Source organism: Solanum verrucosum, unplaced genomic scaffold, assembly GCF_900185275.1.
Source record: "Solanum verrucosum unplaced genomic scaffold, falcon-dt-bn FXZP01000170.1, whole genome shotgun sequence".
Lineage (NCBI taxonomy): Eukaryota > Viridiplantae > Streptophyta > Magnoliopsida > Solanales > Solanaceae > Solanum > Solanum verrucosum.
This window is the reverse complement of record NW_026020395.1, coordinates 511,659-536,416: the sequence shown is the minus strand read 5'-3', so window position 1 is coordinate 536,416 and position 24,758 is coordinate 511,659. Positions and strand designations below refer to the sequence as shown.

Sequence of the window (24,758 nt, the reverse complement as noted above, 5' to 3'; positions counted from 1 at the left end):
TGACAAGAAGTGTCTACTGTGTATGTATATATATACACACAACAAATTGTAAGATGGTGACAAAAAAGTTGTGATCCTATTCAACTATACATGTACCAAACTAATGGAATACCCTTTGATTAAAGTATATTATGTTCCATTAAAAGGTAATCCATAAAGACTATATCTTAGTACACACTACACACACATTAAGTGGGCTTTATGGTCATTTGTTACACACTATATAGCTTGTTGTGTACCTCAATATCCCATTATTCTTGTTGAGCAAGAACCATTCATTTCTATTTCCCTAAACTATAGTAATACATACACACTTCCCAACTCCCAAGAAAAGGAAGAAAAAAGAAGAAGAAGAAAATTCAAGAATCAATAGCTCTTGTTAATATTGCATAAATTCAATAATCTTGAGTTATTTTCTCTTCATCATTTTCTTCAAGACTCTTTTTGTGTTTAAATCCCAACCAAAAAAAAATCAAACCATTTTTTTACTTCTCTATGTCTGATAATAACCCTTTTAATCATGATTATGCATTTCCTTTCTTTGGTGAAAATCCCTCAATTTATGCTAATCAAGCCAATAACACACAAAACCCTCATCATAATCATCAAGATTTTGATTATCCTTCATCTTATATGAGTAATCTCACAGAGTGTTTACATGGAGGGTCAATGGATCATTACAACACTTTATCAAGTGCTTTTGGGATGAATAATTGTTCATCATCCTCTGAAGTTGTTTGTCCACAACCATCAATAGATCATCAAGAATGTTCTAGAAAGAATATTAAGAGTGTTGATAATCAAATTCCATTAACACCTAATTCATTAATATCTTCATCTTCTAATAGTGAGGCTGGTGGATGTCATGAAGAAGATTCTTCAAAAATCAAGAAAGATGATGATCAGTGTGAATTAGATGGAGATGATGATGATAATAAGTCTAAGAAAGTGTAAGTCATTTTTTTTCTTTGGTCCTATAGTACTAGTATAAAAATATAGCCACATCTTTAAATTGTGAGGAAGTTTCTTTCTTAATTACTCTAATTGATTAGGTTATTGACCACTATAGTCTTAATTTATTAGATTATTAATTGGCTAGACTTTTTTTCCTAGTTGCAAGCTTATTATTATTCTACTGATTTTTTGAAAATTAAAAATATCTAATGTGTACCCTTTCCTTAGTTAAATCTTCTTCCCCCTTTTTTTGTGCTATGTAAGTCAAGAAAACCCTAATTTTATTTACTCAAAATCCCAAACAACATCAATATAACCAGGGTGTAACCCCACAAGTAGGGTCTACGAAAAGTAGAGTGTACTATGCAGACCTTACCCTAGGACTGATTTTTGAAAGACCCTGACTCAAGTGCATCAAATTGAAATAGTTATGAACAACGAAAAACAATAATGAAGAAATTTATAAACAAGACAATTAGTCTAATTTTATTTATCTGCTATTCCTAATTTGATTTGTGTTTAGCTTATTTGGAAATCTTGTGTACATGCATAATGTTGTTTAGTGTTAAGATGGACTATTTTTTTAATTTTTAATTTTTGTATAAATTAAAGTTTGTGCTAATTATTTTAGGGGGAAATTGGCAAAGAAGAAAGGAGAAAAGAAACAAAAGGAACCAAGATTTGCATTTATGACCAAGAGTGAGATTGATAATCTTGAAGATGGCTATAGATGGAGAAAATATGGACAGAAGGCAGTGAAGAACAGCCCTTTTCCAAGGTATATTTTCTTTAGAATCAACACTATATTTTCTAAATTACTATTAGAAATGGATTAACAAACTTCTATAGCATTTTATACTCCACAAAGCTTGCTTAATTAATAGTACTAGTACTTAGTTGCTTCAAAAGTTGCTTAAGTTTTCATCTCTATTATACATAGTTTTAAGGAAAGAGTACTAGTATAATAGAGATTAATTGCACTAAAAGAATGCATATATATCATAAATTCAAAATTATAATTTGTTAATTCTCAAACCAGTTTAACTTCTATATACTACCTTTCAAAATTAATTATATTGATCACTATTAACTTATTTCAAAAGATAACTACACGTAATAGTCCATAAAAAAAATGAGACTAGTTATAGCCTAGAGAAATAAAACAACTTCTTTCAAATGATCTAATATTAGTGTTTGGTTTACAATAATGAGGTGATTAGATATTTAGGAACAAAAAAGCTTGTTTCACGCAATCAATCTAATCAAAATATGAGTTGTTAAAATTATATACACCTTGTTTTACACTATTAAGTCGGTCAAAGTTATAGGTACACATAAATCTCTTTAAAATATGTGATTTATAATCTTAAAAATAAAATACTTTCCTTGTTACAATATATGGTTTGTGATTTAATTTGCCGTTGTTATCTAGGGAGGAACTATTTCATTGGTTGCTGATTCAATAGAATTCAATAATTTTGGTTCAAACTTTATAATATTTGTATCGAACAGAACCGAATAACTTTAAAGATTTAAAATCTCCGAACCTATATAAACTTTAAATTCTGACTCTGCGCTTCTGCACTTATTATTGTTTGTAGGAGTTATTATAGGTGCACAAGTCAAAAGTGCAGTGTGAAGAAACGTGTTGAAAGATCATATGAAGACCCATCAATCGTGATCACTACATATGAAGGCCAACATAACCATCATTGTCCAGCAACTCTTAGAGGAAATGCTGCTGCTGCTTTATTATCTCCATCCTTTTTATCCTCCACACACCAACAATTATATCATAATCCAAATGAACAACAAATCTTCTATAATCCAAATATCCCTATTAATAATTCCTTCTATAATAATTATCATCAACAACAACCTCAATTAGGTCCTGATCATTATCAATTTGGACTATTTCAAGATATGGTTTCATCATTGATCAACAAAAGAGAGCCATGAGCATTTAGTCAAGTACTAAAACAAGTATGGGACATTTAATGCAATTTTATGACTTATGTATTAATTAATTATCATGATGTTTTATTCTTGTGTAATTAAAATTGTGTAGCTAACTAGAACTATATATAGTCTAGTAACATCTTATGTATCAGTTTTGAAGTAATGGTAAAATTGTCTTTATGTGATATATATGTCACGAGTTCGAATAGTGACATATATATGGATTGTGGCGACTGTTCTTGGGACCGTACGTGAACAAGGATGTTTTGTGTATTGGACTGCACACCTTTTTTATTTTTATTTTTTTGATGTTAGGTGTCATAGTTTGGAGGAGATGGGTTGATGAAAATACCAAGAATATATGGTTTTATTTTTAGTTATTTGCATGTGGGATGATTAACCATTTATATTAATTGAAGATGCTATTTTTTGATGAGTTCTATGCGTCTATGTAATTTGGGGTTTTTATTATTAGTTGATGAAGATATTTAATTAATTCCAGGTAAGGTGAATTGTTTAGTCCTATCAATTTCGTAATTATTTATGTGAATTGAATACTAATGTTATATTCTTTTCTTCTTTCTTCTTTCTTCTTGCTTACGCATTCGATTATTTATATTAATGCTGCTTGTTGCACACTAGCTACCATTATTGCTTCTAATATTCAAGAAATTAGTATCTTGATATTCTGAAAACGACATATAACGATTATGGTGAGATGGATAGGATCCTTTCATCTTTAATTAGAGATTTCGTTTTTGAATTTTTGGATTTTTTTTTTTCGTTAGAGTGTGCTCCCTCCTTAAATGGATTTTACACAATACGAATCTGGATTAGTCAAAAGGCTCTACGTGACATGGATGAGAAACCATAAAGAGAAAAAAAAAATAATCTGAAAGCGAGTCTAATGATTTTACATTCGTGTAAATCTAATAATTTTAAAGGACCAAATCTGCTTAAAAGTATATATATCTAAGAACTATTTTAAACCTATTCTAAACTAATGGAACCTATTTGTCATTTTATCTTCTGAAAAAATTGTAAATTTCTAAAGATTTTACATTCGTGTCATGCGTGTCTCCTTTTTCTTTCTTGGAATATTTACACCAACCAATAAAATAAATTATTTTATTAAATTACTTAATCATAATAATTTTATTGAATTTGATAAATATATAGTGTCAATAAATTTTTCCCCCTTGAAGAGGTCGTCTCTTGGAAAGATTTTTTTTAAAATTATTATTATTATTATTTTTCAAATTACTGTTCAATATTTGTATTGGAGTCTGACTAAGTTTGAATCGCGTGTTACAACGTGTATTTGAGAAAGCTCTCCTGACATAATTTTATTCACAGAGCTCAAAACACAAATCATGATTAAGGGTGAAGAGACGCAACTATCCAACTACAACTCAGATCGACGTAAATTAATTCTGGAAAAATGTATCACATGGAAATAATTATTGATATATCATTCTCTTCATCAAACCTTTATTAAGTCAAAAATAAAAAAGCCTCTAGAAAGTATTATTATCTGACTAAACACTCGATGACTTGTTGCTGCCTGAACCATATAAGGTCATTATAATTCCACATAAACTTTCTAGAATGTTACCGTTTAAGGAAACTGGAAAATAACTAGTTAAAATAATATATCTTGTAGAAAAATTGTGCATTATTGGAATCATATTCTAAAAAATTCAAACACGTTATGTATTGGCTCCATGGTCTTATTCAAATGGTAGCTAGTCACTTTCCTCTTTGTATAATTAATTGGTAAATTTATAACGTAATTTATCAGTTCACATGAATTCAATAATTTTTATTCAAATTCTATATGTAATAATAAAATATTCATAAGCATTTGATTATAAATTCAATTATATTAACTCATGATAAAAATTATAAATTTTGAATGATTTTTTTTTCTGCAGTTATAATTGTGGAAATAAGAAGGCAAGGAAGGAGCACATGCAATTATAACGATAGGAGCATGACATTATTGACCTTTTATATCCTATAAATATATAGTTGGATATAGTATAGGCACAAGTGTCACTTAAAAATGAGTAGGTTATACATTGTTAGGTTCTGAAAATAATAAGACTTGACAATTTCGACAAGGACTTATCTTTAGAAAAAAAGACGAAGTTTGATCGATGAACATATATATTCAACGTAATCTCATAAGTAAGTTTGAAGATGAAGAAGACAATATGTACGCTGATCTTATTACTATCTTAAAGGTAAAACAATTGTTAAAGAACTGAAAGATATCATGATTAAATTAAAATTATCTTCTAACTAGTCAAAAATATTTTCTAGAAAATATTTTTATGTCATATGTACCAAAGATATTATACTTGTTTTTTGTTTGGGAACATGAGAAAATGACGAATAATATAATATTGCTAACCCTAAATTCTATGCTTAATATATTTTATATACATATATATACTTGAAGATTTGCATAATGAGAACCCTTCCAATGTTAGGTAAAGAGTTTCTCAAATTTACATACGTAGCTCACCTACTTTTTTATTTTTTATTTTTAAGAATGGAACAAAATACTCTTGGATTTTTCTACAAAGAATATATATAGTCAAATGTTGCATAAATGTTTGGCAAGTAATTTTTTAAATTACGGCTATTTTTTAAAAAAATCCTTGTGAAACTTGTCTTTCTTGTCTCCATTCATTTTGACCAAAACCTAAATTTTAAAAAAATATATAGAAATTTGGCCTAAATTTTGCAGCCTTAGAATATACAGATATTAATCAAATCATCAACACATGTTTACTTATACATATCTCGTGGAACAAATATCCTTTGTTCAACGCAATCCCCTCCCCCCCCTCCCCCCCCCCCACAACCAATTGCAATTAAATGGAAAAGATATTCAAACTTTTTAGTTTTGACTTGAAATCCCCCTTGGTAGGAATCACAAAAGAGCGGGGCGGGTTTTAGGCTACACGGAACAGAGCGGGGCGGGTTTTAAGCGGTACAGAGGAAAATCATTATTTAAAATTGAGGAAAATGACTGACATTCCACATTAATTGTGTTATCCTAGCCACGTCTTTTTATCGACACACTTCATTTTCACCCCGATCGCATAGTCCCATCCCGAGCATCTATACCCCCTACCCCACACTCCAACATTTTATATTATTTATCTAGATTATATATAAATATTTTTAGGTTAATATTTTCGTGTTCACGTATCGAACACAAGAAAACCTCTCACTAGTCACACCCCTCATACTGAAAAGATCGTGTAACTAAATCATTCATGATTATGCTTTTTTCTTTATTAGTCCACAAAAACAAGTAAAATAATCATGATTTATTTTTGAGAAAGACTTTATGTTAGATAATTTAATGTTAAAGAAAATAGTTCATCTGCTCCACCAATGAATATATACGAAGTTCTTTTATCCTGAAAAAAGATGAAAAGGGAAGATTAGACATTTTTAATGGCATATTAGTTAAATGTTTATGTTAATTATGACCAAAAAAGGATTGGTGCACAAATTGACCTGTCCTTGTGGATCTAATCTAATTTCTACACAATTAGTCCTTGGCTTACCAAGTCAAAATGCATTTAATTGTATTCGTTCAACAATATTTAAGCTTTTGTGTTTCCCTATTTTTTAATATTCTTTTTGCTAAATGATTGGTGAAGAAAGAAAAAGTTATATGTATCAGAGAAAGAAGATCTTTAGTTAAATTGGACAAAATGTCGAAAGTAGTTATTTAATTAGTGTGAAAGTCTTAAAATACTAACTAATTTAATGTTACAATTAACAACTTTTTTTCCCCTATTCGGTGTTATACTCATATTGGAATCCGGCTAAATTTAGATTCGCGCCGATAAATTCAACATAGGGGTAAAATGCTTCTTAATAAAGGTGACTCTGTACTCAGGAGAACTCGAACTCAAGACCATATTAAGAATAAACGAGTACTTATCATTCCACCACAATCCTTGTTGGTTACAAATAACAACATATTGGTAAGTGTAGCTGGTTAGGAGCTAAGTTATTCATATATTAAATTTTGCATAAATAATACCATGCTTGATAACATCTTTTTTTTTCTTGCAATATATAAAATTCAACACAACTAATATGATGTTTGGTTTGCAATTCAGAAACCTACCTAACTAACACACGATAAATTACGAAAAATCTAATTAAATCTTACATAACTAATTTCTGCACAAAAATAATAGTAACATAAATTTCTTCATAACTAATCTTTATATCATTAATATCTATATAACTCTGACCAACTACCAAACGATCGGTAATTGATTGAATGATGCAACCTATCTAGTCAAACTTGGAATGATGAGTTACTAATTTATAAGACCTTTTTCATGAGTAGGATATATTAGTTATAGTGCCAGACGTTGAAGGAACAACTTTCTGGTGGGAGAGGGACAGTTATTTATATGAAAGTATGTAAACAAAATAACTTTATTTAAAAAGATCGAAAATTGATTAGATATTATCAACATCATGGAGTGAAGTCTTCTTGGATGTCATGTCTATGTGGGCTCAAAATTTTGAGGGTCACATTTTTATTAAAAAATCAAGATTTGAAGAAATTAGAATATGAAATTATCTGTTGTTGAAATTTTTTGACCACATAATAAGCAAAATACATATACAAAAATAATATTGTTACAACCTCAGCTCTTTGGGTGAACATTTTATGATAGAGCTCTTTGTAGTAATCTACTATGCAATAGCTTGTAAACCATATAAAAATACAAATTACATTAAATAAACCCATACAATTAGCTCATAACTGAATAGCAGACGCGACGGAGACCCACAAAGAAGGAGAGTATGAACAATAAACGTACCTTAGATTCTGTATGCCACTGATTGTTCATGACAAAAAAGAAGGTTAAAAGATTAAAATTCAATGAACCTGTCATATTCTGAGTTGTTCTGTCACCCTATCTTCTATCTTTTTTTAAAAATAAACAAATTGCAACAACTTGATGTGGAGTACCATTTTTAGGCCAAAAAACAGATGTCAAGGTAGTGTTTGACCAAAGTAAATCATATTTTGATAATTTATCTTCAATATCTACTTGATCATAGATATTGAAAAAGTGTTTTTGTAAAAAATTCAAGTTTCAAAAACTCATCGATTCCAATTTTTAGGTCCTTAGGACTTTTTGTATTATTTTCTTCTAGTGCTCGATACTCATTTAGAGTCTGATTAATTCAAATTTGCATTGCGTAGGACCACATTCTGGGGAGGGGGGTCTTTAGGACTTATATGTACAAAAGTTCAATTTTTTTCTAAGTAAAATGTATGTTCAAATACGACTTCAAATTCTAAAAACCAGAACTTCAAAAGTCAAGTTTCAATTTAAAAATTTATGATCAAACGATAGCTTATTAATTAACCTCTTGTTTGAAGCCTTCAACCGTTTCTTGGATTATCAGATTTTTCAGGGGTTTATTATTTAGATTTCGGATGCTTTTTAAGGGCCATCCTTGTTTTGTGATATAAATTGGATTTATTTTAAAGTGCCACTAACTACTAGCAAATGTGAATCTTTGATGGAATTTATCGAAAATTAATTTGTTGGCAACATTTTAAAATAAAATTTTCATCACATTCTAACAAAAATGTTTATCGAACTTTCACATTTTTAGTAATTAGTAGTTAAATGTCATGTCAAGATAGATATTGCAATTGCCTCCAACTTTTTCATTCTTATAGGCCGTAAGATAGGAGTTTAATTTGGTCATTTAATCCTTTACATTTGCGTGACAATTTCTTGAAAAAATATCACTTTTAATTTTCTTTAATAACGCTATTTATGAAATTTTCTCAATAAAAAATGCAACGCCAAATTCAACTACTCTTTTTTGGCATATGGCCTTGTGAAGGTTAAAGGATCCAACTCTCTCTAGCCCCTTTAAGCCCATTTCTTTTCTTTAATTTTATCCATTTTAAGACAAATCATTTTGCCTGATTTACACATATGTCCATTTTAGACTATCATTTAAAATTTGTCTAATTTTTAAAACTTGCTCAAATAAGTCTTTGAAAAATTATCCTTCCAGAACGATAGGCGATAGCATAGAATATCAACTAAGTATGCAATAATGTATACAGTTTTTGTCTAATATTTTCTCATAAGATTAACAATTTTTTTAAAAGAGACTTTAAGATCTTGGTCTAAAGGATTCATAAGTCGCAAAGAAAATTAAAAAATATATATTATTTACTAAATAGTTATTCCAAAAATAAAGACAATCAATTGAAAATTTCAGTGTCAACTATCCAACTCTTTTCGGTATATGGCCCAATCAAGCAATTAGCTCTAAACTATGTAGGAGCCCAATCTTCAATTGTGGCTTAAGCCCACTTCTTTTGTCCATTTTAAATAGAGAAAATTGTATATAATAGCAAACTATTAATTCAAATTAAATGCAGTAAATATAGTTTGATATTGTACCCCATAGCAAACTGTTGCTATTTCGCCTCTCTCCTGGTGAATCTCGCTCGCCACTCTCGTTCTCTCCCTCACCTCTCTCGCTTTTTATACAAACGCAAATGTATAAAATGTGTTTGTGTTTGTATAAAGCTAGAGAAAATTGTATATATACATATATTTTCGTTCCCCTCTCTCCCATCCCAGATCTCGTTCGTCACTCTCCCAGATCTCACTCGCTCACTCGCCTCTCTCACTTTATACAAAAATGCAAATGTATAAAATGAGTTTGTGTTTGTATAAAGCAAGAGAAAATTGTATATATACATATATTTTCGTTCCCCTCTCTCACCTCTCCCAGATCTCGCTTGCACACTCGTCTCTCTCACTTTATACAAAAACTCAAATGTATAAAATGTGTTTGTGTTTGTATAAAGCGAGAGAAAATTGTATATATACATATATTTTCGTTCCCCTCTCCCGGATCTCGCTCGCCACTCTCCCAGATCTCGGTTGCTCACTCGCCTCTCTCACTTTATACAAACACACATTTATACATTGTGTTTGTATAAAACGGGAGAAAATTGTATATACAAATACAAATGCATATATTTTCGTCCTATACACTTATGATTATACAAATACGATCTTCCCCTGCCCAGTTTTCTTTTGTCTTTCTCTCTTTCTCGCTTTATACAAACACAAATTATACAATTGATCTTTTGTATATGTATACCAAAGCAGATTATACAACTGCTTTCTTTTGTATATGTATAACGAAATATACATATTTATGTTTGCTATGAAGCGCAATTATGCAAACTATAGCTATAGCATACAAATATGATTTTTGTGTTTGCTATATGTGGAAGTTGCTCTTTTAAATATAACCTCAATATAAAAAAATTAAAGTTTCAATATTTATTGTACCATGTTAATCGAACCACCCTTAATTTCAACTAAAATATAATAGTAACAAATTGAGTTTTTTCTATTTAGTAAAAAAAAATTTATATAGAAACAACAACTAGGTTAAAAACAAAGGCTAAAGTAGAAGGTCGAGAGCAAGACTTTTCTGCAGTAAAAAATAAATTAGAAGACCTGTTTTAGAAGCTGAATAAATTGTTTACTAAAATAAGAAAAGGAAAAAAAATAAAACTTTCTTATTAATTTAGTTATTAAAAATCAGTAATAACTAATAAATCATTCCAACCAAAAATAAATGGACTTCTTTGCCCAAATATTAAATCCTTGAGAATACATTAATGTTGGTGACAAATAAAAGAAACAAGTCCTTGAAAGTTAAATGCTACAAATGTCCGTACAAATATATATATTTTAAATAATTTTACTTAATAGGAGATATAGTTACCCCCTAAACCAAAAATGTATTAATATTTTTTATTTACAATATTATCAGTGGATTTAATGGTAAAATTGCGTCTTTTTGGTAAGTAATCATGAAAAGGCCAAAAAGAGATCATGCATAAATCCAAAAATGGAAATAAGTCCAAAAAAGAGGTAAACACATTAAATTTAGCAAAAAAAAGGTACCTTGACTGTATCATTTTACTAAAATCAAATATTTAAACCCCATTTCATTTATATATAATCTTGGGTTTTCAGAGAGATTAGAGCAAATTAAAAAAAAATGGTTACATTAGCTTATGCAATTTTTGGTTTGTGTTTTCTAGTATTCTTTAGCATAGCTAATGCTAAATATTATCATTCACAATTGAAGTATTTTAATGTGAAGGATTATGGTGCTGTTGCTGATGACAAGAGAGATAATAGTCAGGTTTGTGTTTCTTGTTTGTATCGATTTTTGCAACTCATTAGTATTTGATTTTAAGCCACTAATTTTATTGAGACGTCCTTGCTACAGGCATTCCTGAGGGCGTGGTACGATGGTTGTAGGTGGGGAGGAAGGAGTGTGATTTATATTCCATATGGAACTTATAAATTGAGAGAAGTTTCATTTGAAGGTCCATGTAATGGCATGATGATATTTGTAATAAAAGGTGTTTTAAAAGCTCCAACACATATATCATTGTTTAGTACAAATACATGGATTGGTTTTCGTTACATAGATAGGTTAGTTGTTAAAGGTGGTGGCTATTTGGATGGACAAGGTGCTGCTGCTTGGCCATATAATGATTGCTCAAAAAACCCAAAATGCATGCCTCTTCCTGTGGTAAGTTTTCCCCCTTTTCAATTGTTTCGTAGAGTTATCTGATATCTGTGTTTGAAGATAGTGGGTACTTTCTAGAATTCATCGAAACACTCACACACTGGTTATTGGATACTTCATAGAATTAATCGAAACACTCACAAGTTTATTAGTAGATATTTCGTAGAATTAATCTAAACACTCATAAGTTTGTTTGTAGATACTTCATAGAATTGATCTAAACACTTACAAGTTTGTTAGTGAATATTTTGTAGAATTAATTGAAATACTCGCAAGCTTGTTAGTGGACATTTCGTAGAATTAATTGAAATACTCGCAAGCTTGTTAGTGGACATTTCGTAGAATTAATCGGAACACTCACACAAGGTTGTCAAAAAAATTTCTCCATTTTCTTATGTGGTGAGTTGATTTTTGATTTGAATGAATTCTTGTAGAATTTTTATTTTTCTTGAATTAATTGAAAGTATACTTCTTAGTTCCATTTAGCCTGGAGCTGATTGTTAATAGTGTGCTGATAATTAGTTTTAAGTGCTGAAAAATGAAATTAGTTTTATAAATAAACTTTTTTTTATATACAAAAAGTTATAAATTAAAAGTTTCCTTATAAAGAAAAGAATGAACGATGGATATGGACAAGAAAGGAAAGGAAATTAGTTTTTGAATAGATATTTTGAGAATTAAATAAAATATTAAGAATAAAATAGTAGTAAATTTTTTTTATCAAAATTAAAAGTGTTTATAAGTTAGGTGTGACCACCTTATGTCTTTGACTGATTTTGGCTCATAAATACGTTATGTATTTATCAAACTTATAAATAAACTTTTGATCAATTTATAAGCTTAGTTAAACACCGTAACAACCTTAGAATTTGAAATTATGTCTACTCTTACTTAATATCAAATGATATTTTAGAGTGTTTGACCAGGGTGGAAGTCATTAAATCAATTTATTTTTTTCTCCTTAAATTTAGTTTACCTTGTTAGGACTTAAGATCTTCTTGTAATTGCAATTCTACAAAATCCCACTAAACATGCTACTACGTGATTATGTTTCTTATTTCACAAGTGTTTTTTAAGGTAAGGTTATAAACTAAACATGGTATTTAATGATTATGCTTCTTATTATAATAGTGTTTTAAGGTAAAGTACTAATTACTAGTACTAGTAATAGAATTTTCACACGAAGTGAAACTTGAGAATATAAAATTAGTCACACGAACCTTTCATTTGACCACGACTCAATAACAACAACATCCAGTGTAATTTCACAAAGTAGGGTCTAAAGAGGGTAGCGTATATACAAACCTTTCCACTACCTTAGAGGTAAAGAGACTGTTTCCGATAGATCTTTAGTTCTATAAAAAAAAGGTCCAAAATTATAAATGAAAGAAATAACAGAAATGAAGACAAGAACTATTTTTAAAAAAAAATATAGTGTATATAACTATAGATTCTCTTACCCCAATACAATTGATGACCCACCCTACCAAAAAAATACAAATAATAACATTTCTTTGAAATGATTGTACCCGAAGATTCGATTCAACACTTTGTAATTGCCTTTCTCATTTCCTTTTTCTACAAAAAAACAAAGTATCAATTTTTGAGGGGGAGAGTTACTCGTTTAACGTTTCATATGCTGGTTGGACATAACATGTAGTCGCTGTGATAATCTAGGTGTGCTCAAGCTGACACGACTCTACTAGTCATAAAAAATATACCTATTAATTCAACAAGCTTCTTGTTTCAATTGGCTTCCAGATTTTAGATGTTTCATATTTGTTAGAATTTTGATGTTTCATCTTTGGTATTTTAGACAATGAGATTTGATTTCGTGACGAATTCAAGAATCCATCATTTGAGATCAATCAACAGCAAGAACTCCCACATAAACCTGTTTGCCTGTAACAATGTAAACATAAGTTATGTACGATTAACAGCTCCAGATGAAAGTCCCAACACGGATGGCATTCATATAGGATTATCAACGAACATCAAAATTTCAAGAACCGTGATTCAGACAGGCGATGATTGTATTGCAATGGTTACTGGAAGCAGAAACATTGAGATCTCGAATGTTACGTGTGGACCTGGACACGGAATCAGCATTGGTAGTCTAGGTAGAACCCCTGGAGAAGTTGTTACGGGGATAAACGTGCGAAATTGCACATTTATTGGTTCTCAAAATGGTGCAAGAATAAAAACTTGGGCACCTTCTTTGTCTAGTGTTGCTTCTGATATATTTTTTGGTGATATCTACATGGAAAATGTCCATAATCCCATATTAATCGATCAACAATACTGTCCAACTCCTTCTTGCAGTGATCAGCTGGTATGTATGTGTGATCCAACACATTTCAAATTTCATCTACAACTGAACCGTATTCATGTTTTTTCAATGTGTTGTTGTGTAGGGACAGGACAACTCGAAAGTACAAATAAGCAACGTGACGTTCAGTAATATATGGGGTACGTCTAGTTCAAAAGTTGCAGTCACATTAAAATGTAGCAAATTGGTGCCCTGTAAGAATGTGCAGCTTGATAATATCAACTTGAAATACCACGGACGAGGAGGACCAGCTACATCTTCATGTTTGAACGTTATTGGTGATTCGTATGGAAGACAATCTCCTCCTAGTTGTTTATGATTATCAATTTCATTTTGCGTTGGTTAAAAAATAAACTCAGCATGTATCAATGTTCCATAGGAAAGAAACAGAATTCTCCTTTCTCCAAAATGTGATTTAGTTTTTCCTTCAAAAGAGACAGAGGAACAACTGTTTTTGGCAAAACTGAGTAACTTTGGCTTACTCGTGTTTAAAACTCAGTCATATAACTAAAAGAACATTCGTAACGAGTCACAATACTCTGTTACTGTTGAAGTACAATTGAACTTTATAAAATTAAGTACTAGTACTATAAAATATCAAATGTGTAGCTACATATTATGATTCCTTTATTATTATTTTTTCAACTTCAAACTCTTTAACTAAAATCTAGGACTTTGATAGAGTTCTTCCAGGTGCCCATGAATAAACCTCAGGATGTAAAGAACCATTAGTAATTACACTCTGTGGCAAGCCATAGATATCGGGGACATCGACCTGATGACGTTGGTGATGAGTCTTCTGGTAATGTTGATTTTGAGCAGCTGTGAGATCATCATCGTCTAATGGCAAACGATCAAACGTTGCATTCATGAACGTTGCAGCCATGATGACGACTGGACCTGAGGCGATGAGTGCACCCACCACACCCCCACCAATTACCTGCCCCTGAGCCCCAGCTAAGTAAATTGTCAGCCCTGTTACCCCTGGTGGAGCAGGTGGTGGTAGGACTGACCCGAGTATCGAGAGGATTTCAAATCGTCCATGTAATGTCACAATGGATCCTGATGTAGCTGGTTGACGCAATGTCACGTTTGTCACGCACCCTGTGGCGCTCAGCACGCATATCCCACGTTGCTTCCTCCTCGCGAAATTCACTAGGCTTTCGTTCACATCACACCCTGAATTTACCTCCATCGCGTGTGCTCTCAGGGCGTTAGCACTGTCCCTTGTGATTATGATTGGTGGTTTCGGCTTGTTCTTCGAGCCAGCTGGCCTGCCACGTGGACGTCTCACGGAGGAGTCCCCATCCCGTACAGGCACCGATACTTTTGCAGCCAACATTAAGCCACTTGTATCACCTCCAAGATTGTTGTTACCAATTTCTTGATTTTGGCTTATGGTCTCTTTGGTTACACATGAAGCCATTTGTTTTGATTGATTAAACAGAAATTCAAGAGAATACAAAGATTTCGATTAAGAATCTGTGTTTATGTAGGGGGATTTGTGGGATATAATTAATTGAAGAACCAAAAAGAATGACTAAAGATTAGGAGATAGTTAAGTAAAACTAATTATTAATATAGTAAGTATAAATCATTGTCATTTTAGTTTATTCATCTATTTCCTAATTCTCAACAGATTACTCTTTCATGTTGATTGCCTTCACAAACATTATAACCAATATTTGCCTTAATTGTACTCTACTTGGCTCACACTACATTGCAGAAATTAAGTGTAACAGAATCCATATAACTGCAAAGTTGATTTGCTACATATAATTAATATTTCATATAATCACTCTATTATTATGTATTTTTTCTTAGAAAGTCACTCTTTTCTCCGTGTCAATCCTATACTTTGGGAGGATGCAAATTTAAGTACTACATGTAGTTATCAAAATGTCATGATTTCACGTTGACTATGTCATGTCAATAAGTAATTCGAAATATCTCAGAAACAAGTCAGAATCAAATAGCAATGACTTTTTCTATACTAACTCGGAACAACCAAAGACTCGGGATATGTAAAATACATGATTTCCAGTTCTAGCTGAATAGGGAGGGAAACAAATATGTTCAATTAAAGTGAGTGAACAGAATTTCATACTCGATCTTCTTGTCGATAATATTTTCTATCTTGATATTTTATATACATCTTATGAACATTTTATTTGGGGTACAAATATAATTTCATAAATAGTCAAACTTAATTATCAAATAACAAATAATTAATACTTTAACAAAGAACAGAACAGTCATTCGAATACTAATTAATCTAGGATGGCTTTTAGTAACATTATTTAACGAGCAATTATATACAATTTTTCTCAATAATCCATAAAAGAATTTTGTACTAATATTTTCTTCTATCCTTATAATCATGTATCATCCTCTAATATAATTTAAATTACGTATACTTCCTTCGTCCTAAAACAAGTGTTATCTTAGTAAAAAAGTTTTGTTTAAAAAATAAGTATTACTGTAGGAATTTAAGACAAAAATAAATATGTTTTTTCAATTATATCTTTATACTCCATCTTCTTAATGGTGTTCAATTTTTCAAGAGACATTTATTAAATAAAGATAGTTTTTACTAAACTTGAAGCAAATTATTAGTTTCGTCTTTGAATTATTGAAACCATCCGTCTACCTGACTAACTAAACTTAGATACACTCCTGATCTCTCAAATGACATAGCAAGTGGTATCAAATTCTTGTAAAAGCATAATGCTCTTAATAAAAAACTGAGAGAAGTGTTGAAAACATTTCTAAACCTGACCAAAATTTAGGGGTATATTTAAGTTCATTTAGTCAAGTAAATGATGTTTTTAAAACTATCAATAGTTCGAGAATGAAACTAATAATTCGTGCTGAATTTAATTAAAAATATTTTCAATAACGTGACACTTATTTTAAAACGGAGAGACCATATCTTCTTAGCAAAAGGAATCTCTTTGAACCACAATGTCAAATTTTCACATTTTCATTGACCTCTAAGAAGCAAAAAGTCTTCATGATAAATTCACCTTTATCCCCATTTTTCTTTTGGCTCAAACCTCGAAATATTTGCCTGCATATTTTCAATTATGAAAAAAAGAGTAAGAAGGTGGTAGAAACGGCGCTATTATTAATTATTATTATATTATTTTTATACTATGGTCACTAACCACTATAACTCTATAGTCATTTGTAGTCTTCATCAAATGCTTACCTCAAATTAAAATAATCAAATCCAAAGAAAGAACCCAAGAATTCACTTTATTTGCACATCATAAAAAAAAAAAGCCTAAAAAATATATTCCTACTAGTTTTTTTAAAAAATAATAAAAGACCCCTAAGAACTTTGAATCAATTGGTCAAAAGTACCTCCTTAGACTAGGATTCTAAGAGATACTTGTGATCAACTTTAAATAGTTTAATTTAATGTGGGAGCAGTTGCCTATTTGTGGTTTTCCCTCCAGTTTACAATAAGCTTCCTAAGATTTACTTCTATCTGATTCAATTTGTTTATCTTATTTTTTTAGTCTTGTTTAAAGATCTTTTTTTGTACTTTGAAATTTCTTTAATTTCAATTCTCCATGTGGTATGTTTAAAAATTGAAAATTTTAGTAGTTTAGTTGGTTAACTACCCGAACTATTACCTTGTTAGTGAGGGTTCGATTCCCCACGTTATAATCCCCTTCCCCCACCCCCATTTTCTTTTTTAAAAAAAAGAAAGATATGTATAAAATCACAAATTAAAGAATATTTAATGGAGAAACTATCTAAACACAAACATTTCTATCATTTTTACTAATATATCCTATAATTTGAGATAATTACATTTAATCTCACTAATTAATAATTTCATATCATATTTCAAGTCAGATACACTTATATACATGTTTTTTTGTTACCAGATACATTGAAATAGGGAGAGAGGTGAGCGAGAACAAGAAGGGGGACGAGCAAGATTTGTCTATGTATCCCATATGCATGCCATATGCATGCGAATTCACTTGAATACGGTGTATCTAAAACAAATTACACCTAATTTTGATCTTATGTATCCCGAGAAACAAATATCTGGACACAACAAGATCCAGTAGGATTCGTAATATTTCAAACTAGCGTGTATCTAAGTAATTAACTACTAAATTAGTCGAAAATTCTATAAGTTACCTTTATATATATATATATATATATATGTTTTACTTATTATTTTTTTAAGATGATAAGATTTAATGTTTTTTTACTTACATTAAAATTAGACAAATAAACTAAAATAAGCATATGTTAAAGCCACAAATATTGCCGCAATTATAGTAAAAAGTACATATTTAGCATCTTTTCTTTTCTGCTCTAATAGAATTGTAGATAAAGTCCTTCAAATTCTACAAGACATGCAATGCTACAAAGGATTTTTCTCTCTTTTTTATTTTAAGTAAAATAACTTTTTTTTATTGACCAGGGGCAGAGAGAAGGAGATGATAAATTTTAAAATAATAATTTTGCTAGTGAGCTATTTTTAAATTCTTTCACTATCAAGAATTTAATGCTACCACTCATCAATTCTCAAATCTCAATTACCATGAAGTAACAAAAGGCCAAAATTGCCCCCATACCATCCAAAATTGTCATTCCCTACACCTTTGACACTCTTGGTACTTAGCAAATCTTATTGTATTGTATTTTCCTTTGAATGAATATAATTCTGGCGTAAAATGGATCAACTTCACGTATCTAAATTCTTTCCGAAGAAAAACTAAAATTTACCACTTTAACTTCTTATTTATAATTTATAAAATTATCATGTGTTGGAGCTCCTTAGGGGAATTAAGGGCAAAAATAAGATTTTTTTCTAGCGGCGAACTAATATTAATAAAGGGTAAAGTAATTCTATTTTGGATAATACAAGGATAAATTGAACAATATGTGATACTACAAACTATTTAAACAAGTTTGAACTTTAATATCACTACTAGAAAATATGAAATTAGCTACGAAATTCACTAGTAATTCCTAGCTAATCTGTCGATATATATCTCATAGCTAATTGGATTTTCATATAATATATCCATTGCTAATCCCTAGCTAAATAGAATTAACATGTAATTTTTTTTATTTATCTACAAAATTTTGTCCGTCAATAGTTTCTTTAGTTTTTTTAAGTGTTGTAACAACTTCTTAGGATTGTCAATTGTAAGCAAAACATATCAATTTCAAACACAAACTTTGAGGTTCATTGCAACAAGATTTGCATTGTAGATAGATAAAACTATATGACAAAAAAGTTTATGTATTTTATGGATAGTCAGTTAGCATCCATAGAAAAAGTGGGCCTTATATATTGCGTGAGAAAGCAAGAACCAGTGGGGTTTAATACTGAAAAATTTAAGTGCCCTACCTACAATAACTCTGAGAGCAAGAAAATAAAGTAACATATTACCAACTTTGTACTAGTTGTGTAATTGCTTTGGAGACATGAATGTTTGAGACCATGTGGCCAAAAATATAGATATTATTATTTCTTCCTAAGTCTTGTCTTTAAGGAAAAAAAACATATCAATTGATAAGACACCTTGGCCAAAAGAGGTGAAGAAATGGAAAGATTAGATGATTATGTTACGTATGTATACCATGTAGTTGGTGTGTCAATGATCATTACAACAACCCAACCAAGAAATACTAGGCAATAATACACTTTATGTGCTCATCCCATCTTCTTAGTTATGTAATTGTTGTGCTCGCTCTCATCATTTTAATTGTTAATAATAGAGTATTACTATAAAAGAATAAAATTCACTTCAGATAATCACGTTTTAACTAGATATATATGAAATGGATAAGAATTGGACCTTTTTGGTAAATTATCCAAGTCGTGACTACATAAGAAAATAATATCTTATGGATAATTACTACACCTTATATGTTTAGCTAAGTTCATAGAGTACTTTTACATTGATAATTTCTCGTTCACTTGATTCACGTAGATTCCCGTGCAATTGGTTTCAAACACCAACTAACGACATGACGATCTCAGGTTCGAGCTGAAAGCGACGTATCAAAAAGAGTTCAAAATATTTATGATTTAATTTTTTTTTAAATTTACTATGATCACAGTTGGATCTTAGCAAAGAAAATCTCTTCCTCAAGTAATAACAACGATCTTATCTTTACCAAACCTGATGAGGTAACAAATTATTCCTCTTTCGTCTCTTGTAAATTATGGTGAGTGAGGGCATATTTGGAAGAAGTGTAACACAAAGATATTGAAAGGAGACCACAACTCCACAAGAGCACATGACACAATAATAAGTGAGAGCAATAGAAGCATGCATCATCACTTGGTTGGCCTTCCACCAAGTATGGCTAATTGATCATTGGCTACTATAATTTTTTTATAGTCCCATTGAAATAGGATAAAGTTCCAAAATCCAAATCACCAAACAACAAACAAAAAAAAGTTAAATTTTGAACATATCATCATCATCATTACCTTCATCACTACTTCAACACCCCCCACACTTAAAAATTTCCAAACAATTCCCTCTTCTTTTCTTCTACTCCTTCCACTTCCCCCTTTTTGTACCTTTTTCTTCTTCCTCCCCCTTGTTATGTCTCAACTTTCCTTTACTCAACTCTCTCACCTAAAATCTCTTTCTCTCTCTCTTTCTCTTTCTCTTTCTCTTTCTATTTCTATTTCTCTCTCACTACACAAAGCCCTGCAAAAGAAAAAAAGAGATAGTAGTTGTAGTACTACTCAAGATTGGTATAAATATATATACATATGCACAAAAATATTATTATGGTTCGTTTCAAACGATCGTGAGAGCGAATTTTGAAATCGCAACAAAAAATGACGAAACAAGTTAGAAATTTCAGGACAATGAGTAGGAGGATTCTCAGGAGTTTTTACATATTCATCCAACTCTGTTGTCTTCTTATCTGTTCAGGTAACAATCTTTATCTTCTTATAATAGTGATGCATACTAATAGAGTATTTATTATATCAGATAGTCAGCTTTATGAGATAATAACTATTAGTTGAATGACGAGAAAATCAAATCTATGTTTTTTTTTTGTTATAGGGTATCTTATTCTCTCTGTTTTTATGAGGCAAAATGATGCTATTTCTTATAGAGTACTTTTTTTGGGATGCTAATTTTAATAACTCTTTAGCTCATTTCCATTTGAGTACTATTAATGGAGTATTATGTATCTAAAAGAACATTGATGATTTGATGTTTTAGTCATAATTCTTGTTATCATAGGATAATTTGCATGTGAATGAAGTTTTAATTTTGAATTCACTGTTTGAATTATTATACAGAGATCGAGTGATTGACTATTAAACTTTCCCCTTTTTGAAAAAAGACAATGATTATTAATTTCATCTTTTTTGACTCTCCCATCCATCTTTTACCTTTGCTGATTATGTTCCTTCAAAATTTGAATGTCTATAGTGCCCATTTTCCCCTTGTCAAATCAAATTCTTTGGGACGGGAAGTTTCATATTAGGGGTAAACTGTTCTCTAGCAAAGGCAACTAACAAACCAAATCTGATTTAGCTTAAGAATTACATATTTCTATAATATTTCTGCGATTTGATCAAGGAAGCATAAAGGGTAGAAAGTAGTCATAATTACACGAACAGAAATAATTTCATCCCAATTGGTAAAAGTTAAATTGGATGTCGCTTTCATTACAGGTAAGGAATACTTCTCTTTAAGTTGTATACATAATTGCAGTAAAAGTGTCCCTAGCTTAAGTTTTTTCGTTCATTATATTATGAAACGGTCACTATCTCATCTAAAAATTTAAACAGTTAACGAAGAGCATACTTTTAGTCAAATTTCATCACAAAATTTATGTCTGCTCTGATAACATATTGAAGTGTGTGATCATTTCATCTGAAAAACTTATATTGTTAGAGAGAACAAACTTTTATATTATTGTTTTTGTAACTTTGCAGGTTCAAATGCTACACACAACCCCAAGTCCATTTCCAGTAGCCAAAAGGACATAACAACTCCAATAACAACAGTTCCAACTGGAACTCCTCTCACCATTACTCCCACTTCAACTACTCCAGTACTGAATCCAACAATCTCGGATCCCGATTCGACCTCTAACGGTCCTTCCAATCCGGTACTGACACCATCTGTAACCAATTCCCCAACATATTCATCAGGCTCAAGCAGCTGGTGCGTCGCTAGTCAAGCTGCCTCACTAACAACCCTGCAGGTCGCTCTGGACTATGCTTGTGGGTACGGTGGTGCTGATTGCTCTGCCATTCAGACTGGTGGCACCTGCTACAATCCCAATACGCTCCGCGCTCACACGTCCTTTGCATTCAATAGTTACTATCAGAAAAATCCAATTCCTAATAGCTGCAATTTTGCTGGTGCTGCTGTTACTACAAACACTGATCCTAGTAAGCTAACTATTCCCATTAGTCCAAAACCAAATCGAAAAATTCACTCTGTTACATGCTATTAATCCTAATTTTCTCCTTAAATTCGCGTATGCAGGTAGTGGCTCATGTCAATATCCATCAACAAGGTGAATAAAGTTGTATTAATGCTTTTACCCCTCGAACCTACAATCTCAGGATTGGAGGTGGAGGGTGCTTACCATCTGAGCCCCGTATAGTGCAATATTTTCTGATTAATCTTGTGAATTGCAGCACAAGTGCATCCATTTTGAATACGACGAATTCAAGTGGTTCAACAGTATTTGGCGCTGGGCCAATCACGCCTACTACTTCAGCAGCTGTATCTCCAACTATCTTCCTGAATTATCACCACCACATTTTAATTTGTCTCGCGATACTGCTAGCAGACTATCATAACATCCTCTGAAGCCGAATTTTTACATGGCGATTGTGGAGTACAACATACTGCTGCTCGATATACGACATTGAGTTAACAGAAATGATGTGATCAGTGATGTCAAATTGGTAACAAGTTGTTTTTTTTTTCAAATCAATTTGCTGAAATGACATCTTGATGTTGCTGGATTTGTAGTGCAGCTACTTTGTTAGCTAGAAACTAAGGTTTCTTATAAGTTTGTAAAAGCATATAGAACTGATAAATAGTTATGTGGATAAAAGAATATGATACACATTGCTTTTGTTTTGCTAAATCCAGAGAAACAACGGCAGAGTTAGAATTTTCATTAAGAAAGTTCAGAAATACGAACAAGTCAAGATGATTCATTATCTATTATAAAATAATTAAATATATGAATATGTTTTTAGGCTGGTTAGACAACATAATCTAACTTGGGAATTGTGTAAAAAGGAAGAAGTTTCCACTGACAGATTGTGAATAGCTGATGACAAGATGTGAGAGTTGCAATCTTCCTTTGTATATTGCGACCTGTAAAAATTAAAGCAAAAGAAAGAGAGGATAAGAAAAGCAAAAGGGAGATAGAAAGCAGAACTTAAATGATTTGTGGTTTAAATTTGAGCTCATTTGGAGTATATTCTAGTTTTACCGGAGAAAATTCAATGATAAAACTCATTCAAATTATAACGTCGTATTAGTTAATAATGGTATATCAGCGAGGCTTACAAATTTTCGAGAGGAATTCTATTCCAAATTTCGCAAGGATTGAGCTAGATTTGTGTATATTCTATCCTTCCCAAATCTCATTGAATTTGATTTTGCTCTTAATATTTCGAGAAAAAGGTCCAAATCTGCTCTTCATCTAATGAAATTAAAATAGAATCCGTTTTGGCGACCCTCAATTTCTGCAGGAGGAACTACAATTTCACTGATGAATTCCAACATTGGTTGTGGGGAGGGTTAAATTGGTTCTTTGGGCGATTCTCACCTCTTGAACTAGCTTTTAAGATTGAATTAAATTTAATTATGCCTACGTACTTTACAAGGTACTTTACATTGGTTTATTTGAGAAAAAGGTCAAATGCCCCCTCAACGTTTATTCGAATTTCCAACTACACACTTAAACTTTACGGAAGTCCTATCACCCCTCTGTACTATTTAAAACTAAAATAATTACCTCTCTGAATGCTTAGCTAGCATAGTGAGTGTATTTCACTCTCTTTGGAAGAGTGAGCATCAAAATCTATTATTAAAACTTTATTTTTAATATCTCTTTTCGATAAATATATGCATTTTTAATTATTTGTTTTCTTTCTTCTCCATCAATATAAACAAATCTCTCAATCTTTCACCACCTCTAAGTCTTGCTGCCACTACCATCTTCACCGGATTCACTATTGTTGATTCCAAACAAATTTTCAAACTCATATAAAACTCTTGCAAAACCAATCAACCTATATCAATTGAGAAGAATTTACATATATTTATATCACCACAAGATACATTAGATCTGATTTGAAAAAAATCAATATAGATTTACTTTAAATCCGATTGGACCAACCGAAAAAAAATATTTTCTTACTAATAGATCCTTTAATTATCAATATCAAATCTCAATCAATCAACTATATCTAAAAAATTGTCGCTATTAATTTTGTAAATCCATCAACTTTTGTAGAATCAGTCTCTTCCTCTTTGAAATTGTCGTCGCCATAGATGATGATGTGGAAGACATAGTAGGCTCTTCCTCCTCATCTTCCTTGAGAGGATTGCTTATCTTTGGTGACCACCATTAATGATAATATTCCATCATATTCGTCTTCTCTCCCCCCCCCCCCCCCCCCTTCACTTTTTTTTTAAATTTGATTTTTAGGTTTCAAATGAGCAAAACCCGAATATCTCTGAACGAGCTTTGAAATTATTATTCACCTTTCTTCCTTAAAGACCCAATTTCATGAACTTATGGTGTTCTAATGATGGTGAAAATATTTTGGGTGTTTGAAGGGATGAGTAGGAATATAGAAGAAAAG

At 31.1% G+C, this 24,758-nt stretch overlaps 4 protein-coding genes across 4 annotated transcripts; 3 read left to right on the top strand and 1 right to left on the bottom strand.

Annotated features, from left to right (window-relative positions):
* Positions 1-273: 273 nt before the first annotated feature.
* Positions 274-2,939, top strand: LOC125839255 (WRKY transcription factor 71-like). The gene is made up of 3 exons (XM_049518229.1): positions 274-950; positions 1,586-1,732; positions 2,556-2,939. The coding sequence occupies exons 1-3, from the start codon at positions 496-498 to the stop codon at positions 2,911-2,913; spliced, it is 960 nt and encodes a 319-aa protein (XP_049374186.1). The 5' UTR covers positions 274-495; the 3' UTR covers positions 2,914-2,939.
* Positions 2,940-11,028: 8,089 nt separating this feature from the next.
* Positions 11,029-14,216, top strand: LOC125839202 (exopolygalacturonase-like). Its single transcript, XM_049518175.1, has 4 exons — positions 11,029-11,175; positions 11,248-11,571; positions 13,385-13,900; positions 13,983-14,216. The coding sequence occupies exons 1-4, from the start codon at positions 11,029-11,031 to the stop codon at positions 14,214-14,216; spliced, it is 1,221 nt and encodes a 406-aa protein (XP_049374132.1).
* A 209-nt stretch (positions 14,217-14,425) lies between these two features.
* LOC125839201 (AT-hook motif nuclear-localized protein 16) lies at positions 14,426-15,323 on the bottom strand. The gene has a single exon (XM_049518174.1). The coding sequence runs from the start codon at positions 15,321-15,323 to the stop codon at positions 14,565-14,567; it is 759 nt and encodes a 252-aa protein (XP_049374131.1). The 3' UTR covers positions 14,426-14,564.
* Positions 15,324-20,735: 5,412 nt separating this feature from the next.
* Positions 20,736-23,017, top strand: LOC125839263 (carbohydrate-binding X8 domain-containing protein-like). The gene is made up of 4 exons (XM_049518238.1): positions 20,736-20,832; positions 21,852-22,313; positions 22,411-22,441; positions 22,566-23,017. Exons 1-4 carry the CDS (start codon positions 20,736-20,738, stop codon positions 22,738-22,740), a joined length of 765 nt encoding a protein of 254 aa, XP_049374195.1. The 3' UTR covers positions 22,741-23,017.
* Positions 23,018-24,758: the final 1,741 nt, after the last annotated feature.